This window comes from Lissotriton helveticus, chromosome 5_1 (assembly GCF_964261635.1).
Source record: "Lissotriton helveticus chromosome 5_1, aLisHel1.1, whole genome shotgun sequence".
Taxonomy (NCBI): Eukaryota; Metazoa; Chordata; class Amphibia; order Caudata; family Salamandridae; genus Lissotriton; species Lissotriton helveticus.
In genome coordinates this window covers 1,168,837,113-1,168,864,976 of record NC_136065.1, presented here as the reverse complement: position 1 = coordinate 1,168,864,976, position 27,864 = coordinate 1,168,837,113, and the positions used below count along the sequence as shown (strand labels likewise).

Genomic DNA, 27,864 nt, shown 5'->3' with positions numbered 1-27,864 from the left:
GTCCGTTTGTGGAGGAGTGCACATGTGGCTGCCTTGGCCTGAATAAGCCTCAATGATGCTCAACTCTTCTGCACTCTGCAATTCTCAGAATAGACGATTACCAGCGTCCCTATATGTGTGCACAGAAATGCATTCCCACTGTCCAAGTGCCTCCGTCCACTTCACGTTTGAGGATCTGTTTCCAGGAACGCACCGTATTTGCCTCATTTCAAATGAACAAGCATGTGGTGCTTATTGTACTTTGGAAAACGTGCTGCTTTAACTTTTCATCCTTCAAATAATGTAATATGTACCTCTAGCTAGCAGCATAAATGTGCACACATACACTTTAAAGAACACTACACCACAATGCACTGACTGTCTATAACCCAGCTACTTCTCTTATTACTGGTTGCCTTAATGCTTGTCTTTTACCCTGTACAGAGCTCTGCTGCCCATTGGTTAAGTTCGCTCTATAGAAATTCCAAATGCATACAAGAGGAAAATGGGTTCCTCTGCTTCCAAGAGACTTGGAAACACCTTGCAGTCTCATGGAATGGGAAGCTGTTGAACAGGGAAAGACAAGGGCCCAGATCAGTGATCAATTGAACTTCAACAAAGCACACGGGCACCTTCACAATTTCATCTAATAGTTGTAATTTGCGTCCATAACCTAATTCAAAGCAAACCCAAGGAGATGATGGACGGAGCGCTGAAACTTTTCAGATACTCACCCCCAGTCACAGATCTGGGTTGAATCCATCATCGTTCTTTAGCTCACTTCACCACCCCAGTTCAGACACAGGTATATGTAAATCAGTCTTGACACTGTGCCTCATGGGAACAGTCCAGTCGGAACTGCCAAGCCAGGTCTTCGCTGGGCGGGAAACGAGCATCCTGAGACCTAATACTTCAAGCACCTCTGTCTTCAGTTTCGAACCAAATATTTCCCAATAAAGCAGCAGCAGCTAAACATGGCCTCAAGGCATATGAGCTGCTGAAGACTGCAGACCCCATGCAGCTATCTAACTAGGACCCACTGACACCATGAACTGTGTCTCAGGCTTTTCCATACCAGTGTAGATTGTCAGAGAAAGGGGATTCTTTCTGTGCCTCGTGCATGCAATGATCTCCATCAGCAGCAGCAGCAGCCTGTACATCTAGCAAAGATCACCGCAATACTGCATCTAGTGCCAGAGGTCGTAACTGCAATGCCCCTGCTAGCTTAATGTATAATCTCTCTACTATTAAAGACAGACCCTCTGTGTCCAGCACAAGCCAATTAGGCAAAGCACCATTGCAAGAGAGATCACACATGGATTGCACCTACTGCTCGCAGATTACCCATGCAGTCTATCTACTGCAAGGAGAGGCCACCCATGAAACACTGGAAGTCGCTCATGTATTTTTCTACTCTTCACAGAACCCATCCATGCAAATTCTCTACTGCAAACAGAGGCCGCCCTTGCAAACACTATATGCCAGGGAGAATCCACTCATAAAATGCTTCTAAGTCCATACAGGCCAGCTAAGCAAATTCAACAGGGACAAGAAAGGCCAATCATGCAAATTTTTTAGCGAATGAAAGGGTAATGCCGCTACTGTGAGCAAAGGCCCAACATGCAAAGCCTCTACTGACAGCAAAATACACTCATGTTATGCCTCTATTGTGAGCCAAGGTCACCCATACACCCCCTTTTCTATGAGGAAAGATCCAACATGCAATGTTCTAGTGCTAGGAGAGGCACAGGTAGAACACCAGCTTACCTGCGGAGATGTGGAGTCTGCACAGTTCTCCGGCCTGTCCATAGTTATAGCAGGCGCACTTGAATGTCTGTCAGGCATCTGAGAAACAATAATATATCTTAGCAGAAAGCCACTCCTCACCTTGTGATTGTAAGAATCTGCCACATAGAGTAGGCTTCTTTTCTTGTCCCAGGCCACACCCAGCGGATGCTGCAGCTTCGCACTGATTCCGGTCCCATCAGTGTCTCCGTAGGCAAATAAATTCTACGAAAGTGGACAGTTAGATGTCACTGGATAAAAAAGCTAAGTTATAACATAGTTTATTTTGATAGCTGTACTTTCATGGATGCCTATTAAAGGCAGCAGCTGCTATCGAGGTCTTGCCCCGTCATACCCCTGAATAAACGTGTGTCAACTCTGGTCTAAGGGTCTTGAAGGCAGTGACAGAAACACAAGGTAAGCAGGTTTTTGACTACTCTGGAGACTTTCTGTAGTTTCCGCTCCTTGTTCTTCTCCCACACACCCAGCAGCAAAGATGAAGCTCAGAGGGGCTAGGGAGCGACAAACGGCTGATGCTGCACTGGCATCAGGACTGCACCATCAGTTCAATTCTATGTAGCTTCCACCCCCATAGCCTTTTGTTGAACTGACATCCATGTGTACATTACCAGCCATTTTCCTGGTTGTGTAAATGCACACCTGAACATTAAAGAGGAAATGACTCAAGGCATTTTCTGGTCAATCCAACCCAGAACAGTCACAAATAAAGGTTACCACGACCAGGCAGCTGGGCTGATTTATGCTGTAACACTTTTATTTTATGTATGAGATGACAGCACACACTTTGCCCGAAGTTATACAGAGCGCTGCACATAGTAAAAGAACAAATGATACAATAAGTACTTTTGTAAAGTGTATACATTTACCATTGACATTGCCTCTGGGCACTCAAGGATAAGAACTGCTCGAGCAAGCTTTACTGCGGGAAGAAGACGGCCTGAGAACTCATCTGAAAGGCAAGTGTTGTCCTGTGAACTTAAGGTAAAGGGTAGACTGTTTGATAGTTTTTATTCTTGGGTCGATAGAGCATGCCCCCTAACTGCACTACTTTGAGCCTGTTGAAAGGTTGAAGACCTCTGGTCACCTTGGCTATCAGCAGTGATACTTCCTAGCAGAGGGCTCATTGGTAGCGCACAGTGCTTTCAACTGCATCAGCTGTGCAATGGACAGCCAGTGCAGGCGGCGGGGTGCTGGTGACTGAGGCATGATCTCATTGCTTCCAATGTCAATACAGTTTGTGAAGGATAATTATGCTGGTCCTATAGAAGTGCCACGTGTCACAAAATAGTGGAGAAGACCTAAATGGATGCTGTTTCCCATAGCCTCCTTTAACAATACTATGGCAATGATAGCCCAGATTTGCAGAGAATACTCTTAGTGCTTTAGTGCTCTGAAGAGGGAAAAGTCCCTTAAACAAAGACAGAAATTCATGGTCCCCTAGAAGGCACACACTGACAGAAGGGTAAATGCTGGGGATCAGTTAGGAGTCGCGGTAGCAATAGGCAATTCCCTGGCCAGGGTGACTCCCTCTCATTTTCAGAGACATACGTAAGTAAACAGCAAGAAGACACTGTGACATAACTAAACAGAACCTCATAAGTCATGGGACGCAGTTTAATTATAAGGCTGCTATCAGAAGTATGCCACACAAATGTAGATATTTAAGGAGCGACATGGTCCTATGAAAGATAATATGGAGCAATGATGAAATCCGAGCACGTGTTTGCTGGGGCTGAGCAGTAGGATTCGATTTGAAGCCCCATAATCTCAGTACTTTCTGCATCCATTCTATTCACCATTGTAATGTGCTAAACACAGTCTGGGTATTGCAACAAGAAGAGGATATGCACAGCAGTAGGGCAGGGAACCCAAAAGCAGGATTGGCGGGGAATGTAAAGTTTGATCAAAGGTGACTTCTTAAAGGACACTGAGCCAGCTAAGCTAATACAGGCAATGGCCCTTGTACAGGAGCATCAACACCTCGACCATGCTGGACCAGGCCAGATGCTGCCCTTACCAAACACCACGAGGTCAATCAACCAGAGGGGCCTATAAAGCGTCAGGAAGGCACTAAGAGGAGAATGCAGAATCTCAGTAGTCCATTTCAGGAAGACCTGGGTGTGGACAGAAGGGAGAACCCACCTCACTTTCCTGGAAAGTTATGCACAGATGCAGGAGAACCCCACCTTGTTTAATAGCGAGCAGCAGTGGAACAAGACCTCAGGCTGTGATCATCTTACCAAGAAGATGGTGAGCAGCTGGTGCGATCTTGTAATTGGGCAACCAATGGAGCAAGAGCTCAGCACACAAGAGAAACCTTCAAGAGTCATCCCAAAGACTTGACCTTGCAGGCCAGTCACACTTAGGATCAGACTGATAACTCTGCTTCAATCAGATATTAATGGAGAAGCAGATCTGTTCCCATTGTCCACCTTTAACCTCCATGGCCCCATTGACTTAAATGGACTTTCTACTGCTTATCGCAACCAAATTGAGTTTAACACCTTGAGGGGCAGTCTCTCAATGACAGCTATTAGAATGCCATTTGACAGTGTCAGCCTCAATATCATCACATAGATTTTGGAGCCACTCACCATGGAACAAAGTCTAACTCTTGCCCTAATTGCCAAACAGCGTCTACAATCCATCACAATGAATGTTAATGATGATTTCAAATCTAAGTGTCATGAAGCATTTTGAAAGTGGAGAAGTCTGATGATGCAGTTATGGAAAGGGAATGTGAGACCTATGCAGCTATTATGATGTATTTGAAGTGGACAACCCAGGCAGTGGTAGTAGGTTGCTCTAGGAGTGACAGCAACGGGCATTTTCGATCCTAAAAAACCTTTTAGGGCAAATTAGTTATTTTCTTTTTGTTGCAAATGAAAAAACGGCGCACTACACAACATTGGGCTGAATGCAAGGATGGATAGTGTCAGGACTGTATCTTTATGGAAGGAAGGACTTAATGAAACAAATGTTGAGCTTAAACATAAACTGTAGAGGATGATGGTGAGGTCTATGGTGTCACACATCGCCAATCGATCCAATAGGATCAGGACGCCATCCAAAACCATTGCAATTCAATTCTCTGTGACAATAGTCTAAAACTTCCAAAAGTGGCACCTCAGCCTCACCATTATCCTCCAGGACTTTGTGCTCTTGCAAATTCTTGTGTTCCATCCTCCAGCACTTTCTCGGAGCATCTTTGTCAGTGGCTTACAATTTTCTGTGATCAACAACCGACCACAACACAGTGGTGGCAGTGACGGTAGAGTGTGTGCGTCCAAGAGTACAGAGTCACCAATAATACCAAAAGGCACAGGCTGAACCGGCTATCCTGCATCTAATGGAAGCTAAACAACATCTACCATAATATAAATGCAAAAGATGTAAAAGGGAAAAATAATTATCATGCTCATCAACTGTTCTCATGGCAGGATTTTGTTTCCGTGCAATGGCAAAAAATAGAAAAGCAAATTTGCTTTTAGCAGTGTATGAAGCCCCTGAGGAGAAATATTTAACGATAGGTGGAAGAAAAAAAGTAAAATAGTTTATACAAGTGCTACATGCTATTCCTTCAAGTTTCTACAGTTCTTTTTTTATGCCGTAATTTTTTATTGAAGTAAAAGCGAACAACAGGATTTCAATGCAAGAAATGCAATAGTGAACAACATTGTATGGCACAATAAGAAGGAAATGGGGGGAGGGAAGAAGAACAGGACGGGGAGGGGGAGGAGTGATGGGAGCGCAAGAAGGAGGGCCCAGGTCACTAGCAGAGATAGGGTATCCGTCCTTTCGCCCTATCGGTGTGTGCCAGACCCCGGGCGATGTCTGTGGTATAGTGGTCAGAGGCATTTCTCCCATTACAATCAGCAAGGAGGCCTATGTGCCATGATGTCTCTGGAGGTGGGGGAGGAGGGAGAAAGAAGAGGATAGCTGGGGCTCTCCGCGCTGGGTCGGTGGGGGGAGGGTAGGCCATGGAGGGAGAAGGCCGTTGTCTATGCCGCAAGGTGGAGTGAACCACAAGCCCCAAACCATGAAGAAAATGATGCAACGGGGGCCCATGGTGGCGGTGGGGAGGGGGCCGTGGGTGGGGGGTCCTAGGCCACCAGTTTGTTGGTGCATACAGTATTCTTGAAAAAAGACAGGGGGAGCATAGAGTGCACAGATGTACTATATCAGGGGTCCCTGCCGATTGAGGAGGATCCGTACATCTGTGTGCCCAGCGGAGGAGGAGGAGGAGAAAGATAGAGGGATAGGGATGGAGGAGGGGACATGGAGATGAAGAGAGAGGGAGGGAGGGGAAAACAGTCCAGCATAAAAAGGACGGGATGGGGTGAAGGGGTCAATGAGGGAAGCAGGTGTGGGGGCTGGGGTCCCAACCAAGGGAGAGAGAGAGGGCCCTATATCACTACAGCGGGTGTCAGGTTGCCCTCTGCGCAGGAATGGGGCTGGGGAGCTAGTGTTGGTGCAATCAGCCTTAGGGCTAACGCCACTGGAGAAGGATGCAGAGCTTGGTTGTGGACAGTGCCGTGTGCAGGAGGCAGAGCTGCGTTAGGAATAGGTATGAGGAGTCTCTGAGATCATGTAGGAGGATAACGGAGGAAGTAAAGTAGAGCTGGAAAGACATGGATGCCCTTAGGGTGCCAGCTACGTAAGACCAGAAGATCCGGATTGAAGGGCATTCGAATAGGATAGTGGTGGGATCTTATTGGATAGCTGAACACCTCCAGCAGTTCGAGTGGGGTAGAAGGCCACCCCTTTGCAGCTTTTGCGTGGTCCATCACCACTCATGGAGCGTCTTGAACAAGCAGAATTTCATTTGGGCTTCCCGCGCGCTTCTGTCCAGGGCTTCCAGAACCTCAGGCCAGTCCTCTTCTTCACTGGTAAACTGAAGACTGTTCTGCCACTTAGTGTGGATGCTAGAAGAGAGGGGTTTTGAGAAGAGGTTTCATGAGCGTGCTGTAAAGCCCCATCAAGCCTGATGTCAGCCCCACGTGAACAAGTATTCCACCACTGGTGAGGATTTTAAGGACCATGGGCGGGGACTCAGGCAGAGCCACAGGCAGTGTTGTAGTTGCAGGTGCTGCCAGGCCTGTCACTGATGGAGGCCCAATTCCTCCTTCAGGCGGTTGAAAGGTTTCAGGTCGCAGTCCAGTAGTACTTGATCCAAGGTATGTATGCCCGCTTCCACCCAACGTGGCCAGCGAAGGGTTCAGCCGTCAATGCTGCAGCTGTCTGAGCCCCAAAGCGGCGCCCTACTATGTAGTCTGTGATACACTCCAAGGAGGCGATGGGCACTGTGCCAGGCTTTGTATGTGGCCTGCAGCTCAGGATTTAGGTGTGACTATGGGGGGCGTGGATCCCAAAGAGAAGGCCAAGTCTGAACCCATTGTGGATGGCCCGGGGTACTCAGTATTAAGTTGGCGAGTTGAGAAAGAAGTAGGGCCAGAGAACTGTGTTCCACCAACGGCAAGCTCAGGCCACCACAAGAGCGATGCGCCATAAGTTTGGCTGCTGCTAGTCGGGGTCCGGGAGTACCCCACATGAAGGCTCTAATCCGGGAGTCTTTGAGATGTAGCATTGCTAGTGGCATCGTAACGGGGCGCATGCCATGCGTGTAGGCAAAATGCAACAGCGTAACCATCCGCACTGCCTATGCCCTACGCGACATAGAAAAACCCAGTAGGGACCATTTATCGAAGTCCTGTTTCATTTGAGTGATGAAGGGAGTCAGGTTGTCCGTGACCATCTTGGTTAGGCCCCTGTAGACCAAGATCCCAAAGTACTTAAGCCGAGAAGCTTTCCGGCGGAAGGGCTATCCATGTATTGCCGCAATTGTGGTGCAGGTCAACAGCGGGAGGGCCTCACTCTTGTCCTAGTTTACCTTGTAACTAGACAGGACCGCAAAGTCTTTTATGACTTCCAGTAATGCTGGAAGGGAGTTGCGAAGATCCCGCAGGATAGGAAGGATGTCGTCGGCATAGAGATATACTTTGGAGAGGCCACCTATGAAGGGGAAATGAGGAAGCTGACTATGAGTGTTAAGTGGCAAATAACGGAGGCCAAGGGTTCCATTGCCAGTAGGAATAGTAGTGGAGAGAGTGGGCATCCTTGACGTGTGTCCCTTCGGATCTGAAAATTTAGGAGTCTGGTTCAACAATGACCTCAAATTTGAGGATCATTAAAAAAAACTTACAGGGGTCTGCTTTTCTACTTTGAAAACACTACGCAGATTTTTTCCTCTCCTTCCGAGTGAGGCCAAAGAGACCATTATCCGTGCTCTTATACTTTCCAGATTAGACTATGCAAATGGCCTATTCTGTGGTCTACCGGCCTATCTCATACATCGCCTCCAGGTCATTCAAAATGCCGCTGTGCGACTTCTGTTTAACATACCCAGAAGCTCCAGTGTCCGCCACCCTCTTCGTGCCCTTCACTGGCTCCCAGTCGCTCAAAGGATCATGTTTAAAATCCTCGTCCTCTCCTACCGTGCTGTCCATCAAACTGGCCCTGTTTATTTGAGAAAAAGATTTTCTCTTTATGTTCCCAACCGGCCTCTTAGGTCGGCCAATTTGTGCCAAATGACAGTTCCTAAATTTAAATACAGCAGACTAGGTGGCCAGTCCATCACAGTCAGAGCTGCGAAAGCCTGGAATGCTCTTCCTCTCCATTTAAAAACAGCCCCCACTATCACTAGTTTTAAGAAAGGACTGAAGACCCACCTTTTTAATACCACTCTGTAGGGCTCCCCTCTATTTCATATTACCATCTCTGGATTCCTTCTACTCTGCCTTCTCTTCTTCTTCCGCGCCAGGATACAATTTTTTTTAGTAATTGAGCGCGCTACAAAAGCTTTTATAATAATAATAATCTGGATGGGGTCGGAGATGAGCTGCTGAACTGGGCAGTCGTATAGAAGCCGTACCTTAGAGATAAACTGGTCCCCCAGTTCAAACCATTTCATTGTGGCAAAAAGGTTTCCCAACTCAATGCAGTTAAATGCCTTTTCGGCATCTAGGGATAGAGATACAGCCTCCCCCAGGAGATTCCTGACGGTCCAGAGAGTGTATGCAAGGGTGCAGTGATGATTCCTGGAGGAACGGCCCGGTACAAACCAACTTGCAAGTTATGAATGAGGGAGAGGAGGACCGTTTTTAAGCGTGACACCAGTATGCTAGTGAGGATCTTAATGTCACCATTTAGATGAAATATTGTCTGGTAGCTACCGCAGAGCAAGACATCCCTTCCCGGTTTGGGGAACACAGGAATCTCCGCCCCATTAAAAAGAGATCCTAAAGAGGCCGTCCGATCTGCCTCTTGGAAGGCAGCATGGAGGGAGACCGTCACCTCATCCCCTGCCCAGCCGGGAAGCCATCCTCTCCCAGGTCTTTGTGATAGGGTAGCTTGGAGATGGCCGCCGTAATTTCATCCTTACTAATATCACCCGCTAGGAGCTCTCAACCCTTATCCGTTATGCGCAGGAGGTTGACCTTCTCAAGGAATGCTGTGATTCGATACACACTTGTTGGCGTCTTTGGGTTGTATAGTGTGCCATAAAATTACACAAACTCATTAACAATGCCTTGGGGTTGGGTGAGTATCTCCCTGCTCATTGACCTGATAGCTGGTATGTCCATGGTAGCCTCCTGTTGCCACAGCTGGGCCACTAGCAGGCGGCCTGCCTTTTCACCCTGCTCATAGTGCCTCCTTTTCATGCACTGAAGGGCATAATTTGCCTTAGAAGTATAAAGGCTGTTGAGAACCATCCAGTCTGCTCTAGGCGGCGATTGGGCACAAAAAGAGTGTGGCAGGAGTAGAGGTGGTTGAGAGTGGTGATCTGTGCCTCCAGCTCGGCACTTTGAAGAGAAGCCTGCTGATTGGTCACAGTAGCGTCCCTCATTAGGTGACCACGAAGGGTTACCTTTGCGGCCACCTATAGCACCCTGTGGGAGTCTACAGAGTGTTTGTGTCTGCCATGTATGCAGAGACATGGGCGCTAAGGGCCAGATGTAGGTAGGCATTTACCGGTCGGTAACGGCCGAATTCGGCCGTTACCGACCGGTAAATGCAATTTGAGATGTAGGGCCCTGTATTTTACAGAATCGGTAAATTTACCGATCGGTAACTTTACCGATTCTGTAAAATACCGAGTCGGTATTTTTACCGAATCGGGAAAATTGATATGTAGGTGGGACTCTTCTGACTCCCACAAGCATTAAAAAAATCGGTATTTTACCATCAAATCCTATTTGATGGTAAAATACCGATTCAGGTGTGCATGCACATGTGTGCATGCACACCTGTGCCATATGACAGGCAGACCTGCCCTTAGGGCAGGTATGCCTGCCACATGGCACCTGAACCCGTTTTGGGGGTGCTAGAGGGTGTCAAAGTGACACCCCCTGCACCCTTGTGAAATTCGGTATTTACCGATTCGGTAATTACCGAATCGGTAATGCCCAGTCATTCCTATGGGCTTCAAAGCCCATAGGAATGAATGGGCATTACCGGTCGGTAGTTACCGAATCGGTAAATACCGATTTTTACCGATTCGGTAAATGCACATCTGTATTTACCTACATCTCGGTACTTATATTTTACCACTTCTTAAATACCGAATCGGTATGATTCGGTATTTAAGAGGTGGTAAAATAAAATTACCTACATCTGGCCCTTAATTAGGCCTTGCCCTGGGGAGAGAGGTATCTTGGTAAGCACCATGGTTTACGGTCCGGGACGCCAGGCCAATATCTAAAGACAGTAGCCCAGGGAAGTGGTCGGACAAGGCTGCTTCTGGTATACGGGATTCCCCAACGAGTGCCACTGCTAAGTGGGAGATGAGGAAATAGTCTAGCTTGGATTGCGTGCCATGTACTGAGGACATGAAGGTATACTCCTTGTCCGTCTGGTGGCAGAGACGCCAGTTATCGACGAGGTAGTGGTCGGAGGTGATATCCCCCAGTAAGGCTCTATCCGCATCATTTCACTTGTCTAGGGAACCTGTCCTATCGAGAACCGCATTGCAAAAAAGGTTCCATTTCCCACCGATGATGTACTTAGATGCACTGATCTCCACAGGAGGTGAGCGTCAGTTGAGGGAGAGAGTGTCATGCCGGAGTGTGGGGGCTACACAGGCGGCAGAGGGTCGCGAGCCGGCAGAGGGCATGAGTGGAGGGTAAAAAATGGGTGGGGAGTAGGCTGGGCAGTGGTGGAGAGGGGGGCGGGGATAGGGGGCACAAGGGGAAGTAAAGAGGTGTGGTAGGAACAGGAGAAGCAGAGGTAAGATGGAAAGGAGGGGAGGTGCTCAGGTGGGAAGGGAGTCGGTGGGTAGGGGACCCAGGCACACTAAAAAAGGGCACTTACTGGCGAACAACGGCCAGGGCGGGTGGGAGGTCTCATGACACTAGGATGCAATAGAGGAAGGGTCAGAGGATGGAAGGAAGGGTGGGAGGTGAAAGAAGGGAATTGGTGGTTGGGTTGTGTGGGAGAAGCGCAGCAGAGAGTGCAGTGCCTGAGGCTCTAGACTTTGTGCTGCGGGTCTAGGCTTCCGGATGCAAAGTGCAAGAAGGGTTCCTTTCAGGGTTAGGGCAGGTTAGAAGGTGCACAAATGCAGACATGACGAGGTGGGGGGGACAAGAGGTGACTATGGGTCTGATGTCCCCTGGGCACAGCTCAGGGCTAGAACCTGTTGTGTCCAGCAGAGAGCACAGCACCAGGAGGAGCGATGCCATAGGCGGGATGTGCAGTGGAGGATTAGTGTATGAGCATGCACGTATAAGCCCCCTGGGAATCAAGACGTGGGATACAGGGAGCAAGGGTGCGAATAGGAGGGGAATAGCGGGGGCACTGCGTTGAGAGGACAATGAGTTGGTGAGCATATTGGCCAAGAAGCAGGGGACTGTGCACACAACAGTGAAATACATAATAAGCAAACACTGGCATAAAAGAAACATTGAAAGAACAATGGGAAAGGCATGAAACATTTATAAAAAATCAAAGAGAAAAAGGTAGACTGCAAGAAGGCATGCCGGTACTCAGCCATCCATTGTCTTCAGTCGTTAACACTCCAGATGCAGCCCCCCTGATATCAGGCTCGCCGTGGCTGGTCAGTCCTCAGAGCTCAATCTCCTGGGCAGAGGCGGCTTCAAGGGGAGTGGGATTTGTCCCTACCCTGCTTGTTTGTGAGTGCAGCCAGCGCCTGGAGAGCCTGGCTGCTGTCGCACTCGGAGCAAGATGCTCTGTCGATATCTCTGCTCCTGTGCCGAGAGCCCCTGGAGTTCTGCCGGAGGCCGCTGGGAGTGGCAGTGTGGGAGGACAATAATAGGGCATTACCCTCTGTGGTAGCTGAAGAGAGAGTATCTATGTCCTGTGTAGAGAGATCAGCAAGGAAGCTGCACAGATTCTCCGTGTCAAAGAATGCTTTCAAGTCTCTGTCCTTGGTACCCCTAAAGCGAGCAGGTTTGAAGAATCCATATTTAATGTCCATATACCGGAGCATGGGGGGAGGGATAAGAAAGCTTAACAGCCCTCATTCGCATCCGCACCTCGTGCCCCTTGTAAATGTACGGACCCTGAATTTGGGCTGCTGAAATTAACTGTCGGGCCTCTTTGTGGCATAGGAAACAGGCTATAAGGGGCTGGGGGCTTGTGGGTGCTCCCCACCTTGCCAGATCTATGTGGTAAGCACGCTGTATCTCCAAGGGAGGGTCCAGGGTCAGGCCGGGGAGTGTCAGGAATTTGTCTTTAAGGAAGGTTTTGGCATTTAGCACCTCCGCGGACTCCGGGAATTCAAAACAAGCATTGGCATTGCCAATAGGTCTCGCTTGTGGGACCTTATAAGTATTTAGTTTTGCAGCACAATATCCTTGGTGCAACAATGATATTGTGCTGCAAAACTAAATACTTATAAGGTCCCACAAGTGAGACCTATTGGCAATGCCAATGCTTGTTTTAGAATAAGGGTGTTTTACGGGCGCACCTATGCGGCCTCGAAAGATGAATTGCTTCGTGTAGTTTAATGTTAATTAAGTGGTAAAGTGTTTGACTGATATAACCAGAAATTCGTGTGGGACTCTGTTGTAATATTTACAACACTTAATTCAACCTACTAGCCTAACAAAGTCAGTACATGACGTGCCATTTTAGATGACAGGGAAGAACTGTAAGACTGCATAATGCGCTGCACCGATGTACACCATAACAAGTGTTTTTCAGCCACTTTGCATTACCCTTCAATTGGGAATAAGATGTTAAAGAATGAAAAAAACAAGAAGACAGAAAGTCTGGTACACTGTGAAGTGTCAGCTTGATGTACCAGCTGAGAAATGAAACCAGGCCATGATAATTAAGTGCTTGAAGATCGGCACTAAAGATAGTAATCTCTTCGTTCCCAGCATCAATGAGATGCAAATAAGAAAACAGCATGACGCGAAAACTATTTGTTTCATTCGTTAAAAAAACAAGGAGGGCGTGGGAGAATGGAGGGGGGAGTGAGAGCAGAGATCGGGGTGGAGGAACATGGAGAGAGACAACAATGAAAACATTAAAGCATGGCGCTCGTGAAAGGGCTTCATGCTGATATTGTATGTATGCGTGTAAATTAAATAAAGAAGCCTTTGCAAAAAATTACTGGTGGCACGTAATGTAAAAAAATAAGAGTGTCAGGGAAACTGAATATTTAATTGTTGTTGATGGTCCCAAAGCAACAGCGTGAGCAAGGAAGTCACCGCAGCTGCGGCCGGGAAACTGAAAGTATGGCCAGCCGGCCAGCCATGATTAATTAGTTAGGGGAGGAGAAGCCGCAGAGCGCACGCTGGGCGAAGCCCTTTGATGTACTCTGCGGCCGTGAATGCGCGTGCTTGTTTGCTCACGTGATTCACGTGAACTTAATGAAAACCGCAGCGCAAGAAGCCCTTGGTTTCACTAGGATTTCGAGCACATGAATTCTTGCTCCGCTCGATGCGCTTGCGCGCATCGATAGGTCGCGAGACCTAAAAAGCACACATTGTCCCGCCGACTCCAGTCCTCTAAGTCTATTACCTATTCCTCCAGCACGGAGAATCACCGGGTCAGACCACCCACCCTGGTCTGGAAGCTTGCGATGTCCGAGCGGATAGATTTAGATTTGGTCGTCAGTGCGGAGATTGTCAGGATTCATCGAGTCTCCACAGTTAGCGTCCCTAAACGAACATTCAATTCACTGCCAATGTCCCGTTTTACCCGAGCTAATGTCTGGTTTCCCTGTTCCTCAGGGAGGCTTCGACATTAGTGGGGAATTCCGATTGATTACAGACACTGCTGAAAAGATTGTATTTAGTTCACTCTTCCTAAGATGGCCGCGTTATGTTCCCTCAGGGTTAAGCTGGGTGGTGCGCCCTCTAGTGGTTATCGGGAAGTCGCGCGCTTCAAACTGCGCACTTCAACGCAGATTTTCATGCAAGCAGCAGTTCCTTGCCGACGCTCCGCGTCAGAAATTTCATGACCGGAGTTGTCGGAGTTAGGAACGTCAGAGTGTTTTGAAGACACGTCTGAGTATCTTAGTGTCTTGGATTCTGTAAGAATTTCGTTCCCCGCTGAGCGCTCTCGTTTTCCGGAGAGGTGTCAGCTTTGAGAAGGAGTCACAGAGCTACAGCGTTCTCGACTGTTCTATGAACTGAAGTCCATTCAGTCCAGTCCTACAGGTTCCTGTATCCAGTGAAGTTCTACCACAGAGAATAAAAGACTTCTTATCTGGAGAGGAAGTATCGTAAAGACAAGTAAGGCAAATTGTTACTGCATGCAGGAGCTACAGTGTTGAACTATCCAACGGAGTTTTCCCTCAGGACATTTCCCTTTTGCGCTTTCCCTATCTTTACCTTCCCTTACCTTCCTCCCTGGTTCCTTTTTGCGCGCATCTGAGGAAAAGCTGAGAGAACAGTTCTTCTAATTGCACCCAGGAACTTAAACCTTCTAAAAACAGAAATCCCAAGACCCCATCTCGCAGAAGGCTTCACAGGTATTAGTTAACCTAGAGGGAGTTAATGGGGAGTTCTACAGTGAGATTAGAGATTAACGTTTATGTATTCTTTCACAGCTAGAAGCCTTGCCTGATACTAAACAACATTAATAGAAGAGGGGAAAATACCTTGACTAGAACTGGTAGGACAAGTTTTGCTTTACCTTCAAGAAAGACCGTTAGTGTAAGAAGGTTTGTGGTATATTCTCTTTCTCTCCCTATTCTGTGTATTAGGCACCTCATAGGAAGACGGCTGGAAGTTAATACGCAGTCCCTAGAAGGTGCAGGTGACAGTTGGAGCCAAGGTTTTCTCTTCTCTGTCCACTTCCCCTTTCCCCCCCTGCTGGTGGTCTGGCTCTTAGAAGCGAGGGTACCGGTGGAGGGGTCATTGGGACATTCGTCACTACTGCCTCTGCGAAGAGTTGGAGCACCTTGACAGATTGAAGTGCCCACGTACTTCCTTCGCCCGGGCAGTATGACTGAAGGAATGAATTAAAAAGATTTAGGGGAGATTTTGGTAGGAATTCAGAGAGACTTAGGAGCAGTTCGTGAGGAAAATCAGAGTTTAAAATTAGAGTTAGTGGCCTCCCGTCAAGAGACAAGATTATTAGCACACAAGGTGGATGGGATGGCCATGGGAAATCCAGTACAGAGTCCCTCAGTTCCTAGTACTAGTGGGTTGAGCACGGATGCGAAGGCAGTTGCACAGGTAAGCCATTCCGTATCCCCATTGATTCCCTTAGCAGCTCCCGAAAGATTTTCAGGGGATCCACAGAAGGCACAATATTTTTTGACGCAGTGTTCCCTCCATTTTATGTGCCGTCCTACCTTGTTCCCTGATGCTCAATCCAGAGTAGCGTTTATTTTATCATACTTAAGTGGGGATGCCGCCAATTGGGCGATGCCCTTGGTTAGTGAAGATGACCCCCTGCTTTGTGACTTTACTAAATTTAAAGCTGAGTTTCTCAGAATTTTTGATAGGAGAAGGATATCTCAGGCCACCGATAATGAGTTGTTGGAATTGCGGCAAGGGTCTAAAGATTTAATTACTTACCTTACGCAGTTTAACAAATTAATTCTGGAGACCAATTGGCCAGAAGAAAAAAGAGCAGCTTTATTTTACCGTGGTTTAAGGGATGAAATCAAGGACACACTAGCCCAAGTTCCAAATCGACCCACAGAATTGTCAGGTCTAGTGGATTTGGTATTGGAGTTGGATTTTCGCAATTCAGAAAGAAAAGGTGAAAAGAAGAAGGATTGGAAGTTAAATGTTCCTCGTTTTGACAGAGCGAGGACTGAGAAAGGATCTGGGGGGAGTAATGAATCGGAGCCAATGCAAATAGGAACAGTTCGAGGTCCACTGAGTAAAGAAGAAAAGGAACAAAGGAGGTTAAAAAAGTTGTGTTTATATTGTGGAGCTTCAGGCCATTTTGTTAAGGAATGCATCAAGAGACCCAAGACTCCGTTTAAGAGAAACGAAGTGAACCATCAGTAGGCGGAGTCGCTCTGGTGGTGAAAGAAGACAAGACGACTCCAGAACCTCACCAAATCTTAAATACTCTCCAAACTATGATGCCTCATGTGATTATTCATGTTACGTTACAATTTCGTGAACATCAGATCTTGGGAGTGGCCATCATGCTGGATTCCGGTGCCACAGGAAACTTTTGTGATATACGATATGCTCGTCAGATGGGAATTCGAGCTATCAGGAAAGATCGACCGGAGCCTGTACGCGCAGTCGATGGTACCAACTTGACCTCTGGACCTATCACCAGTCATACCGAAGAATTGGAGATAACTCATGCGGACGGTCATCGTGAGGTGTTACAATTTAATTTAATAGACGCCCCACAGTTTCAACTGATCCTGGGATTGCCTTGGTTAACTCTGCATAACCCAACCATAGATTGGGAAAATCGAACAGTCAGTCTGCAATCGCAATTTTGTTTATCTCGGTGTTATGGTCCAAAAACACAGGTGGAAGAACCCACACCCTCTATGATGTTGTCTTTTGGAGGTCAATCTATTGGAGCGGTTACTACTGAAGAAATTCCTTTGGAATATCGAGATTTGGAAACAGTATTTAGTGAACAGGAAGCAGATCAGCTGCCTCCTCACCGTGCTTATGATTGCACCATTGATTTGGAACCAGGAGCAGTTCTCCCTTCTAGCCGGATCTATGCTCTTACGGAAGCGGAAAATGAACACCTTAAAGAATATTTGGATCGCTATTTAGCCAATGGATTTATTAGGCCTTCCCAGTCCCCGGTATCCTCGCCGCTGTTCTTCATTCCGAAGAAACAAGAAGGAAGCTTGAGAACTTGTATTGATTATCGTGCTCTAAATCAGATCACCATCAAGAATAGATATCCGTTACCACTGATTTCCGTCTTGTTAGACCAAATAAAAGAAGCTCAAATTTTCACCAAATTAGATTTGCGGGGAGCTTATCATTTGGTCCGTATGAAGGAAGGGCATGAATGGAAGACCGCTTTTCTAACCAAGTTTGGTCTTTTCGAATACTGTGTTATGCCATTCGGCCTTTGTAATGCACCCGCGGTGTTCCAGCATTTCATCAATGACATCATGAGCGATTTGATTGATAAGATTGAAATCATTTATCTGGATGATATTTTAATTTATTCCCAGAGCACCCAGGAACACACTCAGCATGTGCGGATGGTCTTGGAGCGTTTGCAGGCTAATCATTTATTTGTCAAATTGGAAAAATGTGTGTTTCATGCTTCCAAGGTGGAGTTTCTCGGATTTGTTATCTCCCCTCAGGGGGTTACGATGGATCCAGGAAAGGTGAAAGCGGTGGAGGATTGGCCAGCACCAAAAAATGTTAAAGAGATTCAAAGGTTCTTGGGCTTTGCCAATTTTTACCGACGATTTTTCCAGGGATTTTCCCAGTTGATTGCCCCCCATCACTGGTCTTCTAAGAAAAGGAGTTAAGTTCGAATGGAATACCGAGACCAATGCAGCCTTTTTAACTTTGAAGAAGAAATTTGTCTCGGCCCCCATTCTATTGCACGCTGATCCTACTGAACCTTTTTACTTGGAAGCCGATGCTTCGGATCAAGTGATTGGGGGAGTTCTTTCTCAGCGTCACGCAGCTACTGGCCAACTTCACCCGGTTGCTTACCGTTCAAGAAAACTGAATTCCGCTGAGCTGAATTACACCATCACAGAGAAAGAGTTACTTGCAGTGAAAGATGCCTTCGAAGATTGGAGACATTATTTGCTTGGAGCACGGCATACAGTTACTGTTTTTTCGGATCACAAGAATTTACAGTTCCTAAAAACTGCCAAGACTTTAACGCCGCGACAGCTTCGTTGGTCGCTTTATTTTGCAGACTTTGATTTCGTGATTACCTATCGGCCAGGTCCTAAGAATGGAAAAGCGGATGCATTGTCCCGATTGCATACTGAAGAATCTGAACATACCGTGGAAGCGAGACCAATCATTCCTGAAGCCAAGATTGTGTGTACTCTTTCTGTAGACAACTTCCAGGAAGAAGTTCGTAAGAGCTTATCTACGGAGGATATCCAGCAGTGGGTTCAACAGGGAGAAGGAAGACATTGTCGGCAGCAATTACCCTATTTCAAAGAGGCTTTATATCTTCCCACGACCATCTTACAGGAAAAGGCGTTACAGAGCTGCCATGATCATCCGCTGGCAGGTCACAAAGGAATTGCAAAGACCCAGGAGTTGGTGCAGCGCTATTTTTGGTGGCCTGGAATGTCTACTCATATCAAAAGATATGTACAGTCCTGTGAGGCATGTGCTCGAAGTAAATCTAGTAGGCAGGCTCCACAGGGATTATTGCAGCCCCTGCCCACCCCAACTTATCCTTGGCATACTATTTCTTTGGACCTCATAGTAGATCTGCCATTAAGTAGGGGTTTTGATACAATATTGGTGATAGTAGATACCTTCACAAAGATGAGTCATTTCATCCCGATGTCAGGAACTCCAACAGCAACTGAGTTGGCTCGCGCCTTCAGTGAAAATATTGTGAAAATTCATGGGGTCCCCAAGGTGGTGGTTTCAGATCGGGGCCCTCAATTTATTTCTCACTTCTGGCGGGCGTATCTGAAAGGGTTAGGAGTTGAGAGTAGGTTGTCCACTAGCTACCACCCCGAGTCAGATGGGCAGACTGAAAGAACCAATCAGGAATTAGAGCAATACCTGAGACTGTTTTTGATAGAACAAGGTGGAGAGTGGTCAGATAAATTGTGGATGGCCGAGTTTGCTTGCAATAATGCAAAGAGTGCTTCTACAGGGTACTCTCCGTTTTATTTAAACTTCGGTCGGCATCCAAACTTCCTGGTTACACAAGAGGAGTTAGGGGTTCCTGCAGCTAAGAGTTTACTCACAGACCTGAGCTCCTTACATAAATCCGCAGAACAAAATCTGGTTAAAGCTAAATCCTCCTACAAAAGATTTGCAGATACACATAGACAAGTCGCCCCACAATATCAGGTGGGAGATCAGGTGTGGTTGTCCACTAAGAACCTCCATTTGAAGGGTAATAGGAAGTTCCAACCGAGATTTGTGGGTCCTTATCAAGTAGACAGGGTGTTAGGACCAGTTACAGTACGATTGAAACTGCCAGCTAAAATAGGAATTCATCCAGTTTTTCATGTGTCCTTACTGAAAAAGATCAAATCACCCATGCGGTTAAGTAAACCACCAGACCCACTTAACATTCAAGGACATACTGAATATGAGGTAAAAGACATTTTAGACTCCAAGTACCTGAAAGGGAAATTAAGGTATTTAGTGGATTGGAAGGGGTATGGTCCAGAGGAAAGGTCTTGGGAACCAGTTACTAATATCCATGCCCCTCAACTGCTAAAACGTTTTCATTCCAGATTTCCACTCAAACCAGGACCGATGAATCGGTCCTTGAGAGGGGGTACTGTCAGGATTCATCGAGTCTCCACAGTTAGCGTCCCTAAACGAACATTCAATTCACTGCCAATGTCCCGTTTTACCTGAGCTAATGTCTGGTTTCCCTGTTCCTCAGGGAGGCTTCGACATTAGTGGGGAATTCCGATTGATTACAGACACTGCTGAAAAGATTGTATTTAGTTCACTCTTCCTAAGATGGCCGCGTTATGTTCCCTCAGGGTTAAGCTGGGTGGTGCGCCCTCTAGTGGTTATCGGGAAGTCGCACGCTTCAAACTGCGCAGATTTTCATGCAAGCAGCAGTTCCTTGCCGACGCTCCGCGTCAGAAATTTCATGACGGGAGTTGTCGGAGTTAGGAACGTCAGAGTGTTTTGAAGACACGTCTGAGTATCTTAGTGTCTTGGATTCTGTAAGAATTTCGTTCCCCGCTGAGCTCTCTCGTTTTCCGGAGAGGTGTCAGCTTTGAGAAGGAGTCACAGAGCTACAGCGTTCTCGACTGTTCTATGAACTGAAGTCCATTCAGTCCAGTCCTACAGGTTCCTGTATCCAGTGAAGTTCTACCACAGAGAATAAAAGACTTCTTATCTGGAGAGGAAGTATCGTAAAGACAAGTAAGGCAAATTGTTACTGCATGCAGGAGCTACAGTGTTGAACTATCCAACGGAGTTTTCCCTCAGGACATTTCCCTTTTGCGCTTTCCCTATCTTTACCTTCCCTTACCTTCCTCCGTGGTTCCTTTTTGCGCGCATCTGAGGAAAAGCTGAGAGAACAGTTCTTCTAATTGCACCCAGGAACTTAAACCTTCTAAAAACAGAAATCCCAAGACCCCATCTCGCAGAAGGCTTCACAGGTATTAGTTAACCTAGAGGGAGTTAATGGGGAGTTCTACAGTGAGATTAGAGATTAACGTTTATGTATTCTTTCACAACTAGAAGCCTTGCCTGATACTAAACAACATTAATAGAAGAGGGGACAATACCTTGACTAGAACTGGTAGGACAAGTTTTGCTTTACCTTCAAGAAAGACCGTTAGTGTAAGAAGGTTTGTGGTATATTCTCTTTCTCTCCCTATTCTGTGTATTAGGCACCTCATAGGAAGACGGCTGGAAGTTAATACGCAGTCCCTAGAAGGTGCAGGTGACAGTTGGAGCCAAGGTTTTCTCTTCTCTGTCCACTTCCCCTTTCCCCCCCTGCTGGTGGTCTGGCTCTTAGAAGCGAGGGTACCGGTGGAGGGGTCATTGGGACATTCGTCACTACTGTCTCTGCGAAGAGTTGGAGCACCTTGACAGAGATGTTCGCATCCATACCCTCCAGGTGGTGGCCCACAGCGGTGATCTCCTGTAGGATGTGCTCCATGGTGGTGTCCGGGGCGCTGGCTGCTGTGGGTCGAGGCTTGACCAGTGCAGACAGGGTAGTGCCCAGTGGGGTGGACGTAGTGCAAGGCAGGTTGAGTGCATCAGAAAAGACCAGCTGTCGGGCAGGTTTTCCCGTGGTCTTAACAGAAGACATACCCAGTCCTAGGGGCGGCTGGTGACATTTTACAGTGGTGAGGCGCAAACTGATTTGCGAGTGCGGGCCCCAGGCCACTCAAGGCCGGCGGCAACCCCCCCCCGACCCACATACACAACACTCAAAGAAATGTATTCACACACGTATACACACAAAGACATCCATTCACAACACTCTCCACCAAACATTCATGCATACACGCACGCTCGCACCAAACACTTTAAAATAAAAGAAAAACACACACTCTTACCTTGCTGCCGGTCTCGGTCCGCGCCACCTCTGGGCTCTGCTCCCCACACGTCACAGGCTCACAGCGCCCCTGGCCAATCCTGGCGCCAGGGGCACAGGTACCTTCTCGCCCGCAGCACGCCCATTAGGGCTCCTAATGGGCATGCGCAACGCCGCAAAAACACAAGTGCGCATGCGTGGGCATGGGTAAAAATTCACCCTCCGTCCCCACTCATGCGCACTTGTGTTGCCGCCTGTACAATCATGTCAATCAATCAACATGACGCCCGCCCGGCGGTCTGACGTCATGTTGATTCATTGACATGATTGTCACAGTCTTAACGCAAAAACGCAGAGGGAGCTGCGGGCGGCTTCGGGCAGGGGGGGCTATGCCCCCACACACCAATGGACGAACCACGCCTGCCCTGTCCCTGCGCTGCAGCAGGTAGATGCTCCGTGATGGGTCAGGGGGCTGGCGATGGCAATGGCAGGGGCCCCCGGTTAGGCACAGGTGGTACCTGCACATGGTCCCCCAGTGATTTGGTGGTGACCATGCACAAGGAGTCGGTGGGCGCCCAGGTGTCGGTGATGCAGCAGAATCTGTGGCAAAGAGCGGGCAAACGACAGGTCCTGGTCCAGGCCCTGCAGTCCACGGTTTCAGCGACCGCTCACCATCATGTGCCAAGTAGCCTCCAGGTAGCCACTCCGCTCAGGGCTGCGTCCTATGATGTGCAGGGGGGATCTGCAATGCACAGGATATGGGAGGCACGGCACCCCTGATTGCCTCCAGTGGGGTCCCCAGATGAGAAGAGGGTAGTAGGGTCTGCACACAGTCTGTTTTTGGAGGGGCCGCCACATCTTCAGCTGGCCGCTCTGGTTGGACCACCTCAGGGCAGGGCTGGCAATGTTGCGGGTGGGGCAAAAGCACCGGCCCTCAGATCCATACAGAAGTAGTAAGTAATAAGGGGGCACAGCAATAGTGACAAGGAGGAACCCCCTTGTCACACTACACCCCAGGGCCACTTACTGCCAACCCGGCTGAGTGGGTCTCCTGGGATGTCGTGGAGCTTGCTGGCAGAGGCCCAACTAGTGGTGAAGTCCAACTGGTGAAGGAGCAGCCCTTCTAGCATGTGTGCTGGCCGCAGTCAGGTAAATGCCAATACAGGCGGAGGCAAGAGGAAGATGTGGGCCGCCGCCTGGGGGTAGGCCGCAAGTGTCTGTGAAAGCCACCCGCCTGAGGTGCGCTCAGTGTTGCCTGCGTCATCAAGGCCGGAGTATCACGGGCAGTGCGTTCAGGTCCCCAGCAGTGCCCCGTAGACAAGGTGCATGGCAGGCGCGGTGGGGTGTAGTCATTCAAGCCCTCACTGCTCTGAAAGGAAGAGAGCCTGTTGTCTTCTAATGCTGGCGAGGTGGCCTGTTGAGGATCAGCACAGCCGGCTTCCCGCAATGCTGTGGGCCACAGCTCCTACCAGCGGCATGGGCCCGATTCACCCCAGACTGTGTGGGACCAAAAGAGGAGGTCCGCAGGATACACACCGCCGCCCATCACTACCGCAGTGCCGATGGAGGGTGTCGTATTTGGTAGGGGAGGCAGGGGGAAAGTTGGATAAGCTTCCGCATTGTAGGAGACACACCAACCACTGTCCAGGGCCCGCCCTGCCATGGAGCTCCTGGTTCAATCGGCCAACTCTGTTCGTAGCCAGACCACGCCCCCAAAGGTTAATCCTGAGTTATGGTTGTCATCAAGCCACGTGAAAAGAGCAGACTTTGAATAAAATCTTGATCAGTGTTGTTCAAAATGAAAGGGTTGCTCTCTCATGACACACCTGGGTTTCGAATGTTATTAGATGGGAGACTATGGCCAACAAGTACACTGGCTGACGGAGAGCAAGGAACGTGTAGGACAAAATGAGGGTCTTTTAACCAATTTTAGAACCTGCAGCCAATGAGATGAGCACAGGATGTGAAAAGCTTGGGATAAACAGTAGAAGATAAAGAGCATCTCCTGTGCTGAATAAAACTGACAATAGGCTATAAATAGTTAACTGATCTGGCACTGTGTGTTAAGGCTTGGTAAGTCATGACTTAATAGCGGAGAAAAACAATGTTCTTACCATGGGATCCCGCTCGCCTCCCACAAGATGCTTAACTGACCCATCTTTGGTGGAGACTGTCCGCACCGTGCTGCTCTCACTGTCTGCGACAAAGAGGCAGTTCCAGGGCTCCTCTGAAGACAGTGATAGACCAGAGGGCTGGGCAAAACCTGCCTTTTGTGGGTACGAATTGTTCCTATTTTCTTCATTTCCACTCCCAGCAAATCGAACACAGGATCCCTTTGATAAACCACTGTTGAAGGAAACAATGCAACGCGGTTAAATGTCTAAAATTAGGAAAAAATCTTAAATGCCCATCAAGATCCTAAGCATACTACACATCTGGTTCACAGGGATGACGTAACCAATTCTAATGAACTAACCTATTGCCTAGTGAAACGGACAAGGTCCACCACCAACTGACAGACATTTTATGCATTACAACTTGGCTTGCATTGAAACTCCATGAGATTGCTGTTTTATCGTCCTGGAGAAGTCACTCAAAGTAAGGATGCAGGAGCACACTTGCACCAGTAATTACTGGCTAAGGAGCCAGGATTGACAATCGAGGACCTCAAGCTGCACATAGGCATGCTTTGTTCCTGTTTTGTAAGCATTATATATTAAAATGCCTCCACTGATGACCGCAACATTACCACATCACTATTTTGGAAGGAAAAAATGCTTATAGCAAATGCTCCCATCTTTCAATTACCATTTTCAATTAAAGAACTCTGACATTATTATTTTTTAAATAAATACAGTATCATTTTGTGTTCTATGTTTACAAATTCCACAAGTTGTGTAGTCTTCTAGGCTTTGGCCGGCAGAGCTCCTGGTTACCTTAGTTTTGGCAGTGATCCATCTTCAAGTAGCAGAGCCCATATCTGATGGGTGCCCGCCATGGCTATCCATAGGACACTGTCTTCATTCAGCCCTGGACCACAAGAAAAACAAACCAGAGTACATGAAATGAAAGTCCAGTGTAGAAACTCTCTTCATCTCAGAGACATATATACACATACATTCTCTTCATATATACCCATAGTCTATGTTTCCCCTCAATCTGGGCAAACTCATTCTTTACAAACGTCATGAGTTGAAAATATGTTCGACTCACTGGCATGTTTCTTTATAATTCTACTGTTGCTTACTGAATATCGACTTTGGCCATATCTTGAAAGAGGGCATGGAATTCTTGAGGACAGGTTGGGAAGATCACACCAGATGATTGAGGTAAATAATGTAATACAAGTCCAAGAAATTGTTCTAGAATCTAAGCACAAATAACATCAAATCAGGTCCTGCTAACCAAGGCCAGATACCACACAAGTGAGTATGGGGAAGGGCATGGCCTTAGACCATGCTCTGTGCCCAGCTCTCATGTCACAGGGGAAACTGTCTTTACAACACGATTTTTACATTGCAGTGCTTTTACCACGCATTTATTACCACACCTGTTTTTACCACATATTGGCCTTTACCACACATTTATGGTAAGTATGTGGATTTGGGGGTCCCCCCAACAAGATGACATTTTTATATATATGTATGTGTGTGTATGTGTGTGTGTGTGTGTGTGTGTGTGTGTGTGTGTGTGTGTGTGTGTATATATATACATGTTCACTGAAAAAAGCAAGGGTTACAGGGACGTTATAGTTAGGTTTAGATTTCACTTGCACAAAACCACTGAAATTCAGCAGTTATAGTTGCCTGAGCTAAGTATAACTTATGCATCCACAATGCACTGCGTATGACCTCACATATTACATCACTAATGGCATGGTCAGTGACATCACTGATGACATCATCCTGTGACTGTAAGTATTTTGTAAACATTTCTGAGACTTAAAGATATATATATACTAAGCTACAGCATGAGTTAAATTACTATTCTTTCTGTACTAGTAATTAGTCATACTATTTCTAACATATCTCATCTGAGTGGCTGAATCTCTGAATCAGTGTATGAGTGGATGTCTGAATGGCTGTATGGGTGTAAAATTGGGTGTATGAGTGGCTGTATGGATGTGTTAGTGGGTATGTGAGTAGCTGTATGGGTTAGTGAGTGGATGTATGAGTGGCTGTATGCGTGAGTTAGTGGCTGGGTGAGTGGCTGCATATGTATGTGAGTGGGTGTGAGTGGCTGTATGGTTGAATAACTGACTTTGTGAGTGGGTGTTTGGTTAACTTAGTTTGGTGTGTGAGTGGCTGTATTGGAGAGTGAGTGTCTGTGTGAGTGGCTGTATGGGTGAGTGAGGGGCCATCTGATTGCTAGTAGGGATGAGTGAACGGGTATGTAAGTGGTTGTGAGTGATTTTAAGTGGGTGCATGAGTAAATGTATGGGTGTGTCAAAAGGTCTGTGGAGATGCTGTATGGGTGAGTGTCTGACTATCAGGGTGATTGTATGATTGATTAAGTGGGTGTGTGAATAGCTATATGGGTGATTGTTTGGCTATGCAAGTTGTTGTAGGTGTGAGTGATTGGTTGTACGAGGAGCTGTATGAGTGAGTGGTTGTGTGAGTGGCTTTATCGGCGAGTGAGTGGGTTTGTGGGTGTTTGCATGGATGAGTGAGTGGGTGTGTGACATATTTTATGGATATGTGAATAGGTATGTGAATTGTTCTGTGGGCGTGAGTGAGTGTATGAGAGACTGTATGGGGGATGAGTGGGTGTGTGACTGGTTCTGTGGAAGATGTAATTAGTGATGTCATTTGAAATGTCATCAGTGATGTCACTGACCATGTCATGAATGATGTAATATACGAGGTCATAAGCAGTGCATTGTGGAAGCATAAGTTATACTTAGCTCGGGCAACTATAACTGCTGAATTGCTATGGCTTTGTTTTAGTGAAATCTGAGCCTAATTAGAACATCCCTATAACCTTTGTATTTTTCAGTGAATCTCTAAGGTTTTTTAATGTTAATTCCTAACTTTAATGTACCTGTAACCTTTACTTTTATCAGTGAATTTCCTAACTAGTGGAGAAAGGGGGTGGGACCTCAGTAATATTGCTGTGTGGGACTTACTGGCGGTAACAGGAGGGGTTCTTGGCCCCCAAGGGCCGTCAGCACCCAAGGAGACTTTATCCCCCAACAAGTATTGCATCAGGTGGCCTGTTTGCAGAGTGGTTAAAAAGGGGATGGGGCCTCCAAGGAACTCAGCATTCCGCTTTATGGGACATACGGAAGGTATCAGATCGTGTTCTTGGCCCGCAAGGACCTTCAGCAATCAAGGGGACCTCATTCCCCAACCAGTAGTGCACCAGTAGACATGTTTGCAGAGTGGTGGTGAAAGGAGGCGGAGGCTTAGAGTAGCTCTCAACAATCACGCTGTGCGGGACTTACTGGAAATAACAGGAGGGTTTGTTCGCCCCCAAGGACCCTCAGCATCCAAGGGGACTTCATACCTCAATCAGTAGTGCGTCAGGAGGCACGTTTGCAAGGTGGTGGAGAAAGAGGGTGGGGCCTCGGATGAGCTCTCAGCAATCCCACTGTGTGGGACTTACTGGTTGTGACATAAGGGGTTCTTGACCCCCAAGGACCTTTAGCATCAAAGTGGACTTTATCCCCAACCAGTAGTGCACAAGTAGGTGTGTTTGCAGAGTGGGGAAGAAAAAAGGTGGGAACCACGATCTCTCAGCAATCCAGCTGTGTGGGACTTACTGGAGATAAAAGTAGGAGTTATTTGCCCCCAATGACCTTCAGCATATAAGGGGACTTCATCCCCCAACCAGTAGTACTGATCCAGCGGCCTATAGAAAATATATCATAAACAACGCTACCCAACTTCATAACCTATAAACAAAATATTATACTAAATTATGGACCCATTTAGAAATATGACATATTTGGGCCTACTGAATCAGGTGGTCAGATTAAATCTATGTACACCTTATTTACTAATTATATACAATTATATACATCTGCGGAAAGAATATTATCATTAGAATAAATCCTAACTACTTAAACGACCACCATTTGGCGACGTGATCTAGCTAATAGTAACCTGCACTTCTGAATAATCAAGACCAGCTTGTTTGTCAAAAGTAAGATTTTATTTACTAAATTATGGTATTTCAAAATGTAATTTTATAAATGTAATTTTATTAGCATTGAAGTAAGCATGTTTGTAAAGAATCATGAGAAAAATACAATTTAAGCAATTGAATCAAAGTTTAAGTAAAGTTTTAAAAGTTTAGCATTTCTAAAGCCTAAGTCCCTAACTAAACTAAATAAATGGAAAATAAAGTAAAGTTCTTTGAGGATTCTTACGTGCTCCACGCAAAGTCCAGCAGCACTTCACCCTCATCGGAAAGTCAGAAAGC

General features: G+C 47.1%; 1 protein-coding gene across 1 annotated transcript in view; it reads right to left on the bottom strand.

The window, feature by feature from the left end:
- Positions 1–27,864, bottom strand: part of NHLRC2 (NHL repeat containing 2) — a 927,811-nt gene that overhangs the window by 207,439 nt on the left and 692,508 nt on the right. The window contains exons 6-8 of the mRNA XM_078643860.1: positions 24,378–24,471; positions 23,556–23,787; positions 1,867–1,989 (exon numbers count right to left, since the gene is read on the bottom strand). Of these exons, the coding sequence (XP_078499986.1) occupies positions 1,867–1,989; positions 23,556–23,787; positions 24,378–24,471 (449 nt within the window). The remainder of the gene's footprint in view (positions 1–1,866; positions 1,990–23,555; positions 23,788–24,377; positions 24,472–27,864) is intronic.